The sequence below is a fragment of the Perognathus longimembris genome, chromosome 18, assembly GCF_023159225.1.
Source record: "Perognathus longimembris pacificus isolate PPM17 chromosome 18, ASM2315922v1, whole genome shotgun sequence".
Classification (NCBI taxonomy): domain Eukaryota; kingdom Metazoa; phylum Chordata; class Mammalia; order Rodentia; family Heteromyidae; genus Perognathus; species Perognathus longimembris.
Window position 1 is genome coordinate 31,645,223 of NC_063178.1, and position 19,295 is coordinate 31,664,517.

A 19,295-nucleotide genomic window follows, 5' to 3' on the forward strand; every position below is an offset into this window, starting at 1 on the left:
CCCCTCCCATTCCCCTGTCCTATGGGTGGACCAAGAGCAACCGTGCCCTCAATGTTCCTGGTACTCTACACTAGGCCACACAGCCACGGCAGCGACGATTGCAGGCTGCACTCACAGCCAGATCTTAAAGTTAATGTTTTTGCATTCACCAAAGATCCTGGAAAACTGGAAAGTAAAATGCAGAACCAGAAAATTTGGACAAATAAAACAAGTGATTAAAAATAATGGCTTTTGTCATTATCAATTTTTTTTTTTTTTTGCCAGTCCTGGGGCTTGGACTCAGAGCCTGAGTACTGTCCCTGGCTTCTTTCTGCTCAAGGCTAGCACTCTACCACTTGAGCCACAGCGCCATCTCTGGCCTTTTCTATATATGTGGTGCTGAGGAATTGAACCCAGGACTTCATGTATATGAGGCAAACTCTCTTGCTACTAGGCCATATTCATAGCCCCTTGTTTTGCTTTTTTTAAACTCAAGTTGAGGGTCTGATGGTGTAGCTCAGCAGTAGGGTCCTTGTTTAACATGTAGTAGGCCCTTGGGTTAATCCTCATCACCAAAAAACATTCCGTTGTTGTAATATGAGTAAATAGTAGGAAAATTGCAGATAAATGAAAAGCCTGTTTCCTGCCACTTGAGAAAATCAACATTTTGGTTTGTATTTCACTGTGTATACATTTATAAGACTTGAACCAAGAGAATTGATTTTAAAGATTAATCTGAAGACGGGGGTGCTTGCTGCTTTTTTTGTGGGCTTTTAAAAAAATTTATATTCTTGTAGCTAATTCTGAACAAGGAATTACACTTCCCATTTTTCTGAACTCTGTTATAGTTAAGTTAGCTTAGTACCAGATATTGGTGTGGGGAAAAATGCCTTTGAGAAGGATAAGCGGTGGCGGTGTGAGCTAGCTCACCACAGCGTGGGTGCTCTGGTATGATGTGTGCTGGGAACTGGATGCATTCTTGAAGAGGCTTGGGGGAGTCATTGCCTCTAACCACTAAGACAACTCACTTCTAACAGAGAAGTGGGCCTGTCAGTTCCTTGTTTAATACTTGGCCTTCTGAGCATTCTTTTTCTAAGGGCAGTCTAGTCCTTATTTTCCATTTCTTCTGAGACTTCAGCCTTTTTAATATGAATTGAAGCAGATGGCTAGAAGATGTTCTCAAGTCTTCTCTGTGGGCTAGAGGTTATAGCTCAGTGATATGGTGCTTCCCTACTGTGTTCCATCCCCAGCACCATCACCACGGCGCGCGCGTGTGCATACACACACACACACATACTCAAGATGGGTTTGGGTTTCTTCACAGCGTCATGCTTTGGCAAAATCACTAATATTTGGAAATTCAAAGAATTGCAATGCTCATCAGACCTTGTAAGTGAGAGGAATCTCACATAATTTGCAAACATTTTCTATACCAGTGATTGAACATGACTCCTATTTTGAGTAATGAAAAACCCTGCACATAAGTGGATACACTCCTCACTGATTATGCTTAAGACTTGAAGACAGCTCCAGTTTGGACTACATTTTAGCAAAACGGTAAAGTGCCCTTAGCATGATAATTTCCACGGCTCTGGAAATTTCCAAAGACACTAGAAGCCACTTCCATTAAGTCACTGCTACTACTCTTGGGGCTCAATAATTTGATTGTAAATTTCATGAGTTTCAGCACTCTATGATCTCCCCATTTATTTATTTATTTATTTATTTATTGCCAGTCCTGGGGCTTGAACTCAGGGCCTGAGCACTGTCCCTGGCTTCTTTTTGCTCAAGGCTAGCACTCTACCACTTGAGCCACAGCGCCACTTCTGGCTTTTTCTGTATAGGTGGTGATGAGGAATCAAACCCAGGGCTTCATGTACACTAGACAAGCACTCTACCACTGGGCCATATTCCCAGCCCCTCCCCATTTTTTTACCCTAGTTTACTTAACATCCATGATGGGACTGAGGTCTCTCCATTGTCACACCAGTGAGGCTTCTAGTACGTTGCCTCACTACTGACTGTATCTTTCAAATAAATGACTAAGTATTTTTAGAACTTGTACCTAGCTTATTAGGGAGCTTTTGAATGTCTTATTAAAATCAGCCTAGTGACAAGGAGTTAAGAGCTATAAATGGTTTTTTAATTCTTGCTCCAAACTAAAGGCTTCTTAAACTCCATGCCTGTTGGCAATAAGCCTTTGTGTTCAAAGCAACCAATGTCCTACACCCATAGTTGTCTTTGGTTCCTAAGCTCATTTTGCATTACAGGTGCAAGATTTACTTTAATTATCAAGATGAACAGCTGAGGGGGGTGGTCAGCCTATTGCCCATCTGGTCCTAATCCAGCCAAGAGGCCTCTGTGCCCCATGCCAATATTTTCAGTTGTCAGTGGCCCTGACTTTTCCTGCTGCTGGGTTTTAATCTCATCTGCCAATTGTGGAGTACTGAGAGATTCCCTGAACTCCAAAACACCTACTTTCTTCATCAGGATTTCTAGATTATAAGACACCACTATGAGTGCATCATTCAGCTGATCTCTAGGCCATAAGCCTCCAGCATTTTTCATAACCTTAAATTCATAATCCTCATTAGCCTTCCTCTGGCACTGTGTTGGAGGGATGGCATTTAGCCTTCTATTTCCAGGGCTTTTGACAAGAAGGGGAAAAGGTGACTAAGAAGAAACACCCATTGTATAGTTTTAGTGTAAGGATTAAATAAACTATAAATCATTTTTTTTCAATTTTTGAAGATACATTGAACTCATTTGTGTTTATTTGGAGGGTAAAGGGTTTGTAACTCAAATGTTTGTTTTCATGGAGTGACATTGTCCAAAAGAAAATGTACTCTTAGCCTGGTTTATGGAACTGTAACCCTTCTAACTTTAGCATTTTCAAATAAAATCTGTATCTGTAGCTTCTATTATTGATGATGTTTTTGTATCACCTTCCTGTGGTTGTACCTACACTATCTCTGTAATATTATCTGAGTATATTGGAAACCATGTATACTGGTATTAGAAGTAGGAAATTGAAAGGGAATGCCAAAATTGAGAGACACAAGGTAAAAAAAGACAAACAACTACAAAAGCAATACTTGCAAAACTGTTTGGTGTAAGTGAACTGAACACCTCAGGGGGGGAAAGGGAAAGAGGGAGGAGGGAAGGGGTATGAGGGACAAGGTAACAAACAGTACAAGAAATGTATCCAATGCCTAACGTATGAAACTGTACATCAGTTTGATAATAAAAATTTGAAAAAAAAAACAAAACAAAAATCAAGCCATCAAAGGTGTATAAACTGTCACTATACTTTGTTATTACAGTAATTTCTTTTTAAAATTAAGAGCATTGCCTTAGTCAAAAATCATATTTTATTTGAATCATAATAGCATTCCAAACACTACTTTTTCCATTTTGATAAAAAAGGAAAACAATATTCTTTTCACTTAAGGCAGGCTTATGGCAATGATTAGGGAGGGATTCTGAAAAAGTGTTTCTTGTTCTTTTTAAGAGTACTGACCCAACAGTATTTATTTGTAAAGGATTTTAAAACCAATTTTTCATTTAGCCTAAATGCCAGGAAATTGTTTCCAGTGCTCAGATGCATGTTGAAAACAACACCAAGAAACTTATTTTCCAGAAATTATTAAAATAGTACTCCTAAACAAATCTTCATGTGTTTTTTGAAAACAAAACAAAGCAAACCCAGAGAAGCTATTGGTGGCACAGAGAGCAAAAGGAGGGACACTATTTATTAGAGGTCTTCTTCTGAGTTAAGTCAGTCTGCTTGTTTTCACAGTGTCCAGGAACTTAACACCAATCAGTAATGTAGTCGAAATCTCTGAACATTTCTTGCTCCTCTTCTGAAAGTATCCTTGGTTCTCAAGGTGGAGTAAGAATAGGTGCATCTGAGGTAAATTCATCATCAAAATTACTAACATCTTCCCGGCCTCTGATGGTAGGTATAAATGGAGGCATGACTTTTTTGTCTATTAGAGCATTCTAATCAACTAGCTGGATCACAAAATACAAAATGACCAGGCTTGTAAACACATTTTATACATGTATACATATACACATACATACATGTACATATAATATGTATATATCTTGAATTTTAATTCTTACCTGAAAAAAAATGGGTGCTTTTTTTACATCCTCTGCATTCTTCTCACCAGCTCCAAGGCGCTGTTCAGGATTTCTTCTTAACAGCTAATACAACAAAGCAAAAAACAATTAAATCCAAAAAAATAAATGTCATTGATAGAATCCTCACAGCCTTAAAAAAAATTAGGTAGTTTTTGCTTGTACTTGTCTAAACCATGAAGCAAGTATAAATTTTAAACTTTCATACATCATCTCAGAAATTTTATCCAATCTGAAATTTTTAAGTTTACTTTTAATCTATTTTATTTTACTTTTTATTTATTACAATATTTGAAAGGAATAACAAAGACAAGTTCTTTGCCCTGGAAGAGCTGTCTTTTATTCAATGATTTTCTTCTGTCTCCCTCTGTTCCACTTTATTATAGTATGTGATACGGTGCATTTATTGGTTTACATATGCAAAACTGTTAAATCATCTTTTGTGTTACTGGAATGAAACCAATTTAAGTAAATTATGGTGTGCTCTTTTTAATGAGCTATTGAAGTTGAGCTGCAAACAGTTTGGTTCTTTTTTCCTTTAAAAAAAATTAGTGCCAATATATTGAAAATGAACTATACAATTTGTAGGTGGGGATGGTAGGGAAAAACTGGGAGAGTGTGAGGAAAGGGGTGACACTGTCCAAAAAGAAATGCACTATTTACCTGACTTATTTAACTCTAATCCCTCTGTACATCACCTTTATAAGAACAATAAAATGGTTAAAGAAATGGTGCTGGTAGTGGGCTTGAACTCTGGGCTACGTACTCTTGCTCAGCTTTTTTCAGGTAGCTGCTTACCAATGGAATGGAAAGCATCTTGAAAATTTCTGCATTAATGTATGTCTAAGAGGCTGGTCTTTTATGGGCGAGCATGTGTACAGTTTTAGAACAAGCAAACACTGGTTTCATGTAATCAGTAGGGTAGAATTCCTTCAGTTAAAAAAAGTTAGCCTTAATTTAATTCTTACCCTTCTCATTATGGAAATGGTTTCTGTAGATAAGAATCTTGGATACCTTACTTCATCATTTACAATACTGTCGAAAACTTCCTCTTCATCATCACCAGGAAAAGGAGACTAGAAGAATTTTTTTTTTTTTTTTTTTTGCCAATCCTGGGCCTTGGACTCAGGGCCTGAGCACTGTCCCTGGCTTCTTTTTGCTCAAGGCTAGCACTCTGCCACTTGAGCCACAGCGCCACTTCTGGCCGTTTTCTATATATGAGGTGCTGGGGAATTGAACCCAGGGCTTCATGTATATGAGGCAAGCACTCTTGCCACTAGGCTATATTCCCAGCCCCTAGAAGAAATATTTGGGTGGGGGGGGAAGAGGTGAAAATAATTTTTTTGTTGTCGTTGCTGGTCGTGGGCCTTGAATGCTGGGTCTCTGTGCTGTCCCTTTGCTGCTTTTTGCTCAAGGTTAGCATTGTATCACTTGAGCTACAGCACCACTTCCAGGTTTTTCTGTGGTTAATTGGAGATAAAAGTCTTGTGGACTTTCCTGTCTGGGCTGGCTTTGAACTATGACTCTTAGATCTCAATCTATTGGACAGCTAGGATTACAGGAGTGAGCTACCAGCACCCAGCTGAAAATTATAATCAGAATCAGAATTTCCTAAATGTTTTATTAGAGCAAATTAGTTGTACAAAGGGATTTTATTCTGACATGTCCATATATTCACAAATCAGACTTAGCACATGACTCTTCTTATTACCCTTTACTCCTTTCCAATCTCAATAACCTTACTATTAAATTTTCACACATTGTACACAAAATGTTTTGAACATTTTGATCAGAATTTTAAGGGTAATAAGAATAATTTTACCTATGATCAACTCTATACTTGAAAACTATTACTCTGTATGTCTCTTAAGACATACAGAAACATCTGCATATCTTATAATGTTAAAATACAGGCTTTCTGCCAGGTTCCTCTGCCTGTCTCAAGTGCATATAAAAAGATCCATGGCAGGAGGCATAGCTCAACTGTGCTAGCTGTGAACAAGTAAGCAGACAGAATGTAAAGCCAAGTTCAAATGCCAGTCGCAGCACTTAAAAAAAAATTAGTTTTTTCTGATGTCAACATTCATAGTAGAAAATGCCTGGGTTCAGAATTCCCTTCCATCTCTGTGATATATCTATTCTCATTTGGAAGAGAGGATAAAGGGCTTGGAGTATTAGTTTATTTCTAGAGTCTTTCAGCCCTTAAAACTAGAAGTGTACAAATAAAATTTTGGAAATGCAAACATGGAGTTTTCAGCTATTTGTTTTAATTATAATCGTCACACCTACAGTCCTAGTGACCCAGGAGAATGAGATCTGAGGATCATGATTTAGAGCCAGCCTCAGGGAAACAAATCCAACACTCTCCAATTAGCCAGTAAAAAGCCAGAGTAGAGGTGTGGCTCAAGTGGCAGAGCACAGCCTTGACTGAATTTCCTACAATTCTCCTAAAGACTTGATCAGATACCTAAATATAAAGAACTATTTTCAAAGCCTTTAAATATATTCCATAGATAACAAAAAATGTAAACTAAACCATTGAAGATGCCATAGGACAATCAATTATTAGCATACTACAAACCTTACAAAACTTAAGTTCTGCTTATGCAGAAGATATATGGAGTTGCTTTGTATAAGGCATGCTTTGTTATTTCAATCATCTTTCTTCTTCCCTATTCCGTATTTCCAACTGCTTACCTCACCCACGAGCATTTCATATATAAGTACACCAAGGCCCCACCAATCTACAGCCCTTGTATATGATGTTTCTGTTAAAACTTCTGGGGCAAGGAATTCAGAAGTGCCACAAGATGTGCTTGTTCGATCTCCATATCCCATTCCTGAAAAACATAAAATTTTAATTCTGTGTTTGCAAAGTAAAACAAACTAGCATGAAAATTAGATCATACCCTTAGGAATCAGAATTAAAGTTGCTATGCCTGGTGATCAAACACAGACATACGAAAGACTTTTTAAAAGTAAGTGTAGGACAGAGGGCGGGAGCGTCTGGCGTGCTGCGCATGCGTACTGCCGGGCTGCCCCGCGTACCTAGCGTGGGGTAGGAGTTTGTGGTGACCGGGCGCGGCCATGGCGGAGGCGACGGATCTGGGCAAAGACCCCAATGGGCCCACCCACTCGTCCACTCTGTTCGTGAGGGAGGACGGCAGCCCCATGTCGTTCTACGTGCGGCCCAGCCCGGCCAAGCGCCCGCTGTCGACGCTGACACTGCACGGCGGCGGCACGGTGTGCCGGGTGCAGGAGCCCGGGGCCGTGCTGCTGGCTCAGCCCGGGGAGGCGGCGGCCGAGGCGGCGGGCGACTTCAGCTCCACGCAGTTCATCCTGGAGTGCGTGGGGCGCAACGAGAGGCTGGAGCTGGAGGCCTACCGGGTGGGCTCGAACACCAAAGCCGGGGCTGCGGCCGAGGGCGCCGCGGAGCCTGAGGAGCCGCCGCCGCAGCTCAACTGGCGGCTGGCCTTCACGGATGCGGACGACATGGCCATCTTGACCTACGTGAAGGAGAACGCCCACTCGCCCAGCCCGGTGACCGGCACCGTCTTGTGGAAAGCCTTGGAGAAGTCCGCGGTCGCGCAGCACTCGTGGCAGTCCATGAAGCACCGCTATCTGAAGCACTTGCGCGGCCAGGAGCACAAGTACCAGCTGGGGGGCGCCCCTGGGAGCCCCGAGGCGCAGAGGCTCAAGCACAAGGCCGAGCCGGACCCCGAGGTGGCCGAGAGCTGGGAACCACAGACTAAGAGGACAGCAGACTTGCCTGAAGAAGAGTGCGCAAAGGAAGGCATAAAGGAGAATGAAGAAACAGTGAAAAACATGCTTGTGGAAGCTACCCAGGGGTTTGAGGAAGCTGTGGTAGATGATACCCCTGATTTTGAAATACACATAACAATGTGTGATGACGACCCTCCTACACCCGAGGAAAACGCAGAAGCACAACCTGAGGAAGAGGAAGAAGAAAAGATTTCTACAGCAGATGTGGGAGCTGCCATTACAATCATCCGGCAATTAATGGAGACATTTAACTTGGATCTGTCAACAGTTACACAGGCCTTCTTGAAAAATAGTGGTGAGCTGGAAGCAACTTCTTCCTTTTTAGAGTCAGGTCAGAGAGCCGATGGCCTACCCCATTTGGTCCCGACAAGATGACCTAGACTTACAAAAAGATGATGAAGATACCAAGAATGCATTGGTCAAAAAATTTGGTGCTCAGAATGTAGCTCGGAGAATCGAATTCCGAAAGAAATGAAGTAAATGAAATGAGAGTAGGAGAAAGTGAGATGGACGAAGCTATGAACAGTTGTAACTATTGAACTTTGCCTTGGAAAGACACCTTCTGACCAGTGCCGCTGCTGTTCCGAGTCTCAGATGCTGTAGCCCAGTAGAGTTATGTAGCTGGCCTAAAACAAATTGGACATAGTGAGAGCTATCAGTGGCAAGAATTTGTTTTATCTTTTTTTCCTGGTGTATGTGTGTGCCTGCCAGTAGTGGGATTTGAACAAGGCTTTTTCATTCAAGACTGGCATTATACTACATGGGCCACAGCTCTGTTTCCAGCTTTTTGTTGGTTAACTGGGATAAGAGTCTCACAGACTTTCCTGCCTCTGTCATTAGATCTCAGTCTCCTGAGCAATCTGTCCCCAACCTACTATCTATTTTTAAAGGAAAATCTAGACCTTCGCTAGAGTGTGTGTTTGTTCTATTGGTGATGAGGGCCTTTTGATAAAGTCAAAGGAGACAAATTAGGAGGCATAAGTTTTGTCAGCCAGCATGAGTGAAGAATCTGTCCTTTGGCAGAAGTTGCTCTAGATTGTGGTAGATTCTAAGTTGAGAATGTAATATGGAAAGAGTTCATTGCAGGTCTTTTACTGTGGACTTTTCCAAATCATCCCATCCTGCAGTGAACTGATTTCTAGATTGCTAGAAACCCCATACTTTTTGGACTTTGTAGTTGTTGGGTGTTATATTCAAGGCCTTTTCAGTCAAATGTCCAGTATGTTTCTTTATCTACCACCTACTTTTTTTTTTTTACACATAAAACCCTATAGTCAAGAATTGTCTTATTTATCTGCTGGTATTAATGTGTTTTTAAATAATATTGAGAATAATTTTGTGCTAACATGGTGTTAGAATTAAAAGACTGGATTGATACCACATTTGTTGTGTTACTTTCATTACTGAAAATAAATATAGCTTTGTATTTGTCTTAAAAAAAAAAAGTAAGTGTAAAGGAAATTGTGTAGTAATGAATGGGAATCTTATGTTAAAAAACCAACAGTGAAGAACAATGAGATTTTAAGAAACAGAAGCATTTATAACAAAAGTGTCCAATACAGAGAAATCTACTTACAAAAAAAAATGTTAGAGGGTACAGTAATTAGGTCAGCGATCATACGTCATGCTACTGATCTTTTAACATTTTTTAAATATGGTGCCAAGCACTATGTTATGCTCTATGGGAACAAGACTGATTAAAGAGCTACTAATATAGAGAAGGAAGAGATAATGTCCCTTATAATTTATTAAATGTAAAGATGAGTAAATCTTATGTATAGCATATTGAATAGTGCGTTCCATATTAAGTACTCATAAAGAGGAAGGACTAAATTCATTTTATAGATGAAGAAATGGATGCAAGGAATCAAATCAAGTTTTTCAAAGACATACAGCAAATGAGTGGGATGGCCAATATTGAAACTTAAAAAAGATGGTTTTGTTTGTTAAGCCTATCATTTATACTTTGTTATGTGAGATATGATTCAAATTTCCTAAGTGTGTTTACTTATTTTTGAGTGTATAGAGAACACTGAGATAGTAACATCTGTACATTTTCCAATTTAAATATTAATAGCTGTAAAAAGTCAGAGAGAAGTTATTTGGCTTATGTAATTCACTCTACACAGCCACAGGAAAGTGAACAATTTGGTGCTTAAAGCTTTCTTAAAGTAGTGACAAAACTATTAGTCATAAAAAGAGAATCTTAGCCTTATGCTATGTTTTCTGAAAGCCTAACCTATTTGTATCCATAAAGTCTTGATGTGTAAATGAGCTTATAGAAACATTATATTTTAAAGAATTAAAATAAAAACACATTGTTTCCACATACAAATCTGAAAACTACCAAAGTATAAAGGAATTATACTTTATTAAAACAGAAATTTAAAACCCAATTACCTATTTTGCAAAGACCAAAATCAGCAATTTTCACAAAGCCCTCTGTATCAAGCAATAAGTTATCCAGTTTCAAATCTCTGTTCAAGATGAAAATATTAACAAACAAAAAAAATTAGATCACATAGTAAAAAAAATTTAACAGAAACCTAATTTTCTCTTTATTAAGAAAAAGCTTTCCAAGTTATAATTTGATATTTAAATATTGAATCACATCAAGTTTCATCCTTCTATCAAATTTATTGCTGTATTAATATGGTTTCTGGGGCTGGGAATGTGGCTTAATGGTAGAGTGCTTGCCCAGCATGCATGAAGCCCTGGGTTTGATTCGTCAGTACCACATAAACAGAAAAGGCCAGAAGGGGTGCTTTGGCTCAAGTAGTAGAGCTCTGACCTTGAGCAAAAAAGAAGCTCAGGGACAGTGCCTTGGCATTGAGTTCAAGTCCCAGGACTGGCAAAAACAAAACAAAAACAAAAATGGTATGATTTCTATGTAACTTTTCTGTTATGCAGAAAAAAATGTACTTTTTCTTATCTTTTTAAATATATACTTTAAAATAAAGATTTCAAATGCTTTTAACTCATCCAGTACTGATTTACTATTTGTGACCATCTGGTGTAGCCTAATGTTGCAGTTTGTCTACATACCATCATAGGAAGAATTAAGCCAACATTATAAATAGGCTATCAGGAATGAGTACCTCTCTGTGCCTCTTGGTACTGCCCAAGGCACAGGGAATGAATACAGTGCCTTGAGCTTGCCAGGAAGGCACTCCACCACTTGAGCCATGCTTCCAGTTTTCTTTCTTTTTGTATGGTTATTTTTGAGGTAGGGTCTTGATTTTTTAATGCCCAAGCTAGTCTGGGCATTGAGTCTTGCCTTTCCCCCCACTGTGTTACTGAGTATCACAGACACAGTCTAGTATATCTAGACACTGATTCAGATAAATTGTTTGGTGCCAGTCATGGGGCTTGAACTCAAGGCCTGGAGTTGTCACAGAGCTTTTGTGTTCAAGGCTAGTGCTCTACCACTTCCAACTTTTCCACTTTCCACTTTTTTGGTACTTAATTGGGGTCTCATGGATTTGCCTTCCCAGGCTAGGTTCAAACTGTGGCCCTTAGATCTCAATCTCCTGAGTAGCCAGGATTATAGGTGTGTGACACTGGTGCCCAAGCCTGGTTCATAAACTTTTGTTAATGGTCTGGCCTCAAACCACACCCATTCCCCTCTTCCCCTCCCTGCATCTCTGCCTCCTAAGTAAGCTAGGATTACAGGCAGGCTCTCTACCACTTGAGACAGCCTCCCCAACAGAGAGAAGACTTAACTTTCTAAAATAATTGGGGAGAGAAAGCTGAGTACTAATTAAGCCAGTTAAAAAGATTTTGTCCTTTAAGCTAAACCGAATCATGAGGAAATCCTAATCTTGAGAACATTATTTATTTGTACTGGTTTCCCCCTAATTTGGTTTGCCTTGCCAGTATTATTTAACCCACTATTTTGTCAAGTGTAGAGCAAGACTATTCAAAGTGTGTTAGAAACTAGTTACTGGGCTATGAACCATGTGCTATGATATGCAGTTTAATAAAGAGCTATGCCAGTATTCATTGGCTATGTCAGTAACACATTTTAAATACAAAGACAGCAAGAAGCCTTTGTGTGTCTTGGGGGAGAGGGAGGTTAAGAGCCTGGGTACGGTCTTTTAGCCTTTTCTCTCAAATCCGGTACTCCACACTTGAGTCACCCCTCCACTTCTAGCTCTTTGATGATTAACTGAGATAAGAATCTCACCAACTGGCTTCAAACTGCAATCCTGAGATCTCAGCCTCCTATGTAACTAAGATTACAAGATATTTTTGATATAGTCTGCGTGTGTGTGTGTGTGTGTGTGTGTGTGTGTGTGTGTAAACTAGAGATCAAACCACAGCAAGTGTTCTGCCACTGAGTTCTACACTTGGTTCTTGAGACTTCTTACCAAAGGAAGTATTGTGGTGGTTTGCACTCTGGCATAAGCTACTTATCACATCACAGTTACATCTCAAGTAGTATAAGAGAGATTTTTCTACAGTGGATTGGTTACATGCAAAACATTCATTAGGATATTGTTAAAGAACTCTGTCATCATAGATGAACTCATCATTTCACTTTTAAAAAAAAACTGTTTTGTTTGTTTTGTGTTTTGCTCATTCAGTTTTTGGTACTGAGGACTGAACCCAGGACATTGTACATGCTAGGCAAGTGCTTTGCAACTGAATTACATCCCAGCCAAATTTCACTACTTCTTAAAGATTTTATTATAAACATGATGCACAGAGGAGTTACAGTTTCATAATTAAGGTACATTTCTTTTTTAACAGTGTTACTTCCTCATTTTCTCCCACTTCCTTTTCACTTCCCTCCCCTCCAAGTTGTAAAACTCATTTCCAGTGAGTATCACTGTTGCATTGGTTGCATTTTGTCCCACGGTTTCTGTGATTCCCTTTCCCTTCCTCAAATCAGATAAACTTACACACAAGACAAAGGGTACAGGGGAAAAAAAAGTGACATCAGGGAATAAACGAAAGGAGGAAAAGAAAGAACTGCAAACAGTACATTTCGATAAGCATAATTTTGTATGTTCATAAACACATAGCTATTGAACTATTGTGATCCTCTGCTAAGAATATCCTAGACATATTCTAGTTATAATAAATGAGGGAAACCATGTAGCCTATTTTCCTTGGGTCTGGCTTACTTTGCTTAATATAAATTTTTCCAACTCTTTCCATTTCCTCACAAATGGGGCAATGCCATTCTTTCTAATGGAAGCATAGGATTCCACTGTGTATATATACCACATTTTCTTGATCCATTTATTTACTGAGGGACATCTGGGCTGATTCCATATCTTAGCTATCATAAATAATGCTGCAATTAACATAGTTTGTGGTCATTTGGATAAATGTCTAGTAATGGGATTGCTGGGCCATAACCCCCCAAAACAAATCACCAAAGAAACAACTCCATTAATAAGTGGGCTAAGGGCTGGGGATATAACCTAGTGGCAAGAGTGCCTGCCTCGGATACACGAGGCCCTAGGTTCGATTCCCCAGCACCACATATACAGAAAACGGCCAGAAGCGGCGCTGTGGCTCAAGTGGCAGAGTGCTAGCCTTGAGCGGGAAGAAGCCAGGGACAGTGCTCAGGCCCTGAGTCCAAGGCCCAGGACTGGCCAAAAAAAAAATAAATAAATAAATAAAAAATAAGTGGGCTAAAAGAGAGATTTCGCCAAAGAAGAAATAAGAGTGCCCAGTAGACATGTGGGAGACACAAAGAAATCTTCAACATCTCTGTCCATAAAAGAAATACAAATCAAAACAACACTTAGATTCCAATACCTTACACTAGTTAGGATCTCCATTATCAAGAAAACTAATAATAAAAGATGCTGGTGGGGATGTACACAAAAGATAAAGCAGGTCTTGCCCCATTAATGGATATGGGCAATTGGGAATGACCAAAAAAGAGTGAGTTACTGTTCACTGGCCTACGTCCACCATCTGTGCAGTAGTCCAAGGATAGGAGTCAACTTTTCTATTGCTCCCTGGATTTGGGTCTTTACCCTTAGAAATGCTTCCCTCGGTTTCCTTCAAAACTGAATAGGTAGCACCTGTACCTATTAAAAATTCAATGTCTCCCCCTTCTCCCCCCAACTCTTACCATGGGCTCTGTGGCCTCACCAACCCTTAAAGTTCAGAATGACCTTTTTAGGTCTTGTCTGTGAATGTTCCTTTCACTGTGGGCATTCTCACTCCCAATGGCCTAGTTCCCTACAGTAAGCATATAGATCTTTCTCCAAATGAATTCTAGGAAGAGTCAGCCTATCCCTAGTGTTGGAACCAAATTCTTGCCTTTTCCTCCTCCAGTAACCTTCCTGTCCCCTCTCTCTCCTTTGCCTCAATAACTGCTAGGACAGTCCTCATAATCCTCCTTTCTTGGGGCTTTTCTACCTGTCTTAATTCTTCCTTTCTCTTTTTAATCTCTACTTCCTTGCGATTTACAAAACCTTTCTGTGCTACTTCCATCAATTCTGACATTACTTTTCTCTCAAAAGCCTCCAATTCCTGTAGTTTCCTTCTAATGTCAGGTGCCAACTGGTTAACAAAAGCCATATTTACAAGCCTTCAATTCTCAGCTAGCTCTGGGTCTAGAGGGATATGGACCTGGTAGGCCTCCATTGGGCATTCTAAGAATGCTGAAGGGGGACTCATGTGGTCCCGAAAGAACTTCTCCTACCTTGGTCATACTGGTTGGCTTACAGGTAGCCTGCCTAATGCCTATTACGAGCCTGGTGGTAACTGGGGATCACCTCCTGACCTTAGTCCTCATTGCAGTCCATGTGAGGTTAAGTCAAAGGGAACACCTAGGCCAGGCATTCAGGATCTGAAGAAGGGGAACCATCAGTGTCAAGAACATGGACTGGGCTTAGCTCCTATGTATATGACTGGGTGTATTTGCTTACTTATGACCCCGATAACCAAGTCCCATTATCAGATTTTCTTGCTGCCCCCGACTGCCATCCTGACCTACAAGGTTGTTTCCTTTTGATGTGCTATAGATATATTTCAGAATTCAAGTGAATTGACCCAACGTGCTTGACTTTCTGATCACCACTCAAATGTTGGGAGTTACCTAATGAAGTTAAATTGATGAGGAAAAAACATCTGAGAATTCTTAGCAATCTATTCCTTTCATTTTTTATTTTATGCTCAATTTTGCAGGGGGCTGCTGAAGTAGCAAAGGAAATTATGGCTGGAAGAGGTCTGTAACCTAGACTCCTGGGCTCCTGCTTATTATTAGTGACAATCAGCTTTGTGTAATGTTAAACTTTTGGTGGGGGGCAGAGGGGCTGGAGAAGGTAAGTGTAGATATCCATGTTCATGTTGTGATGCATGCTATAACCTAGATTCAGGTAAAGTCCTCTGGGTCTCAAGTCACAGCAAGCAGTGTGGGGGGTAGACTCTTCATTTTCAGGTTCACTGTTCTAAGGAGGCACCCACTGAGGGAAATGGGCAAATCCCTGGATGTGTACAATGGAGTACCTGATTGTTCCCACACAGGTCTTCTGCAAAAGACCTGTCCTTTAAATTTTTAATTGAAGGCCTTTTGGGCATTAGAAGATGACCACAAACTTTAAATTTTGCTCTTTAGGACCTTTGTCTTTGTCAGAGACATGGTTTTCACGTAAGGGCCCAGAAATCCTCAGCAGACCACAGTGATTTAAATATAATGGATGACACAGAACTGCTAGAGATGGTCTCAGTAAGAACTGCGCTGTAAAATACATGCATAATCATGAACTATTTTGTTGCTGGAACCTTTTTTTAAAAAAATTTCCTGATCAAGGCCGTATGTAATGTATTAAAGGCAGACTTGTTATATTTAAAACTGTAATGGCTAGACAAAAGCTAGATGTCCACAAACTTTGCACAATTCAAATAGTCTTGGGACTCCTGTGCATGCCCAGGAGGATGTGTGTATGGGGGAAACCAGAGTGTCCCTATACTCTGACCTCTGGCTCGCCTCAAGACTCAGCATAGAATAAAGGCTCAAGCAGTATTCCGACTGCCCTGCCCTAGAAGAGGCAGACAGTCCCTCAGAAAGTTCTTGAAGTCTTATTGATTGCAGGCATTTAAGGAAATGTGTCCTATCTGTGTCTAACCACTTAGATAGCAGAAAAGACTTCAGTGGTCATATAAAACTAGCATGCATATTGCAGAACAAGCAATGGGATACATCTTACTTCCAGATTTGCCACATTATTAATACCCAGTTTAAAAATGCCAAAAAAGCAATAGCAAAATTGAGACAACCCAGGTTTTCGAATTACCATAATGATGGTGCATCATGGATTTAAATTCTTTTCCAAGAAGGAAACTATATGCTTAACAAAAATCCTAAATGAGAAAGATGTCTTAATAGAAAACTTAAAGGTTATTTTCAAAGTTAAGTTCTGTAAAAGTCGACTTCAGCAGAGAGGTAATAGCAGATATGAATGGCAGGGGGAAGAATCTGTAAACTTAAAGACAGAAGAATTGAAGATGGGATTATATAAAAATCTTTTGATTGAAGGCTGAGGCAGGAGGTTCAAGGCCTAGCCTTGAGGGGACTGGAAATATGCCCTAGTGGCAAGAGTACTTGCCTTGCATACATGAAGCCCTGGATTCAAATACTCAGCACCACATATATAGAAAAGGCCAGAAGTTGCATTGTGGCCCAAGTGGTAGAGTGCTGGCCTTGAGCAAAAAGAAGTCAGGCCAGTGCTCACACCTTGAGTCCAAGCTCCAGGACTCGCCAAAAAAAAAAAAAAAGGTTAGCCTTGAAACCTATTCAGGCTCTTCTCAAAAAGAAATGTGGTTTCACAGCCTTGTGAATATACTGAAAATCCTTAATTTGTATAGTTTTTTAAACGGTGAGTTTTATGGCATATGTTGTAGCTCAAGAAAAAGAGAACTATAACAACTTAGATCCTACAAAGTATAAGTAAAAAGGAAACTTCGCTGCATGAGATGCAAGAATTAAGTAAAGCTATCTTACCATGTTTGCATCTCATGCTGGTGACAACGCTACTGGCATACACACGTTTTGTGGGTGTTGGCCTAAGTTGATTGTTTGCAAGGCAGTCCAGTAGTATCAACCATTAACAAATTCTAGTAATTTCTAGCAGTTCATAGCAGAGATACTAGGTTGAATATCTACCATCTAAATAACTGGAAAAAAGATTTGATAGCAAACAGATAAAATAGAATAAAATAGCAATACTGTGATTATAATCATGGTACCAATATACTCCTTCTAATTTGCCACAAAGTTTCACAAAACTTTCCAATGAAAAATTAAAGCAATATTTTAGCATAATATAGCTATGTTGTATTACTAATATCACAACCTCCTTTGCTACTGGCAGACTTCGAGTGTCCCTAAATTGTATCTAAAATATTTATTAAAAGGTCCGGGGAGAAACCTGGGTTATGCACTTGTTCTTTTTTTTAAAATTTAATTTATTTATTAATTGAACACAAATTTTTTGACAAGGTGTTGTGCAAAAAGGGTACAGTTACATAGTAGGGCAGTGTGTACATTTCTTTTTTTTTAAGTTTTTATTATAAAACTGATGTACAGAGAGGTTACAGTTTCATACGTTAGGCATTGGATACATTTCTTGTACTGTTTGTTACCTTGTCCCTCATACCCCCCTCCTCCCTCCCCCTTTACCCCCCTGAGGTGTTCAGTTCACTTACACCAAAGAGTTTTGCAAGTATTGCTTTTGTTGTTGTTTCTCTTATTTTATCCTTTGTCTCTCAATTTTGGTATTCCCTTTGAATTTCCTAATTCTAATACCAGTACACACTGTTTCCCATACACTCAGATAAGATTACAGAGATCGTGTAGATAAAATCACAAGAAGGTGATACACGAACATCATCAATAGTAGAAACTAGAGATACACATGGGATGTTGAAAGTAGTTACAACTCTGATATAACAATCATTTCCATAAAATAGAGTTCATTTCACTTAGCATCATCTTATGTGATCGTAAGTGTATAGCTATTGGGCTCTTGTGATCCTCTGCTGTGACTTGCCTAAACCTGTGCTAATTATTCCCTATAAGGGAGACCATAGAGTACATGTTTCTTTGGGTCTGGCTCACTTCACTTAGTATAATTTTTTCCAAGTCCTTCCATTTCCTTACAAATGGGGCAATGTCATTCTTTCTGATAGAGGCATAAAATTCCATTGTGTATATGTACCACATTTTCCTGATCCATTCGTCTACTGAGGGGCATCTGAGTTGGTTCCAGATTCTCGCTATGACAAATTGCGCTGCAATGAACATTGTTGTGCTGGTGGCTTTACTGTGATTTTGTTTATAGTTTTTTGGATAAATACCCCAAACTGGGGTTGCTGGGTCATAGGGGAGTTCTACATTTAGCCTTCTGAGGAATCTCCATACTGCTTGCCAGAGTGGCTGAACCAGTTTACATTCCCACCAACAATGAAGTAGGGTTCCCTTTTGGTCACATCCCCTCCAACAACTGTTATTGTTAGTTTTCTTGATATATGACATTCTTATTGGGGTGAGATGGAATCTCAATGTTGTTTTGATTTGCATTTCCTTTATGGCCAGTGATGTAGAGCATTTTTTCATATGTCTCTTGGCCATTCTCATTTCCTCATCAGAGAAGTCTCTTTGTAGGTCTTTAGCCCACTTGATGAGTGGGCTATTAGTTCTTTGCGGTTTTGTTTTGGAGGAAAGTAATTTTTTTAGTTCTGCATATATTTTAGATATGAGGCCTTTGTCCGTTGAATGGCCGGTAAAGATTTTCTCCCAGTCTGTGGGCTTTCTGTTTATCATGCAAGCTATGTGCTTTGCCATGCAGAAGCTCTGCAGTTTGATGCAGACCCATTTGTCCAACCTTTCTTTGATTTGTAGCCTTTCTGGGTCTTTGTTCAGGAAGTTCCGTCCTGCACCAAGGAGCCCAAGTGTTTCTCCTACTTCTTCCTTTAGTGTTTTCAGGGTGTCTGTTTTGATTTCGAGGTCGTTAATCCATTTGGAATTGATTTTGGTGCAGGGTGATATATAAGGATCTAGTTTTAGTTTGTTGCATGTGTTGAGCCAGTTTTTCCAGCACAATTTGTTAAAGAGGATAACTTTCTTCCAAACTATTGTCTTAGCCCCTTTATCAAAGATTAAGGAGGCGTGGTTCTGTGGGTTCATTCCCGGGTCTTCAATTCTGTTCCATTGGTCTTCAGGCCTGTTCCGGTGCCAATAACAAGCTGTTTTTGTTACTATAGCTTTATAATACAGCTTGAAGTTGGGTATTGTAATTCCTCCAGCACTGTTCTTTCTGCTTAGGATTGTTTTTGCTATTCTAGGTCTTTTATTATTCCATATGAATTTCTGGATTGCTTCCTCTATTTCATCAAAAATGGTGTTGGGATATTAATGG

The 19,295-nt window shown here is 39.7% G+C and overlaps 1 protein-coding gene and 1 long non-coding RNA gene across 2 annotated transcripts; one reads left to right on the forward strand and one right to left on the reverse strand.

Moving 5' to 3' along the window:
- Positions 1 to 4,111: 4,111 nt before the first annotated feature.
- On the reverse strand, positions 4,112 to 6,919 carry LOC125367208. Its single transcript, XR_007214007.1, has 3 exons — positions 6,823 to 6,919; positions 5,094 to 5,201; positions 4,112 to 4,191 (listed from the first exon to the last, which is right to left on the reverse strand). It is a non-coding gene; the product is annotated as an uncharacterized LOC125367208 (long non-coding RNA).
- A 220-nt stretch (positions 6,920 to 7,139) lies between these two features.
- LOC125367209 (telomeric repeat-binding factor 2-interacting protein 1-like) lies at positions 7,140 to 8,628 on the forward strand. The gene is given in 2 exon segments (XM_048367823.1): positions 7,140 to 8,256; positions 8,258 to 8,628. Coding segments are annotated over 2 exon segments (1,170 nt in total). The 5' UTR covers positions 7,140 to 7,212; the 3' UTR covers positions 8,384 to 8,628.
- The last annotated feature ends 10,667 nt before the right edge of the window (positions 8,629 to 19,295 follow it).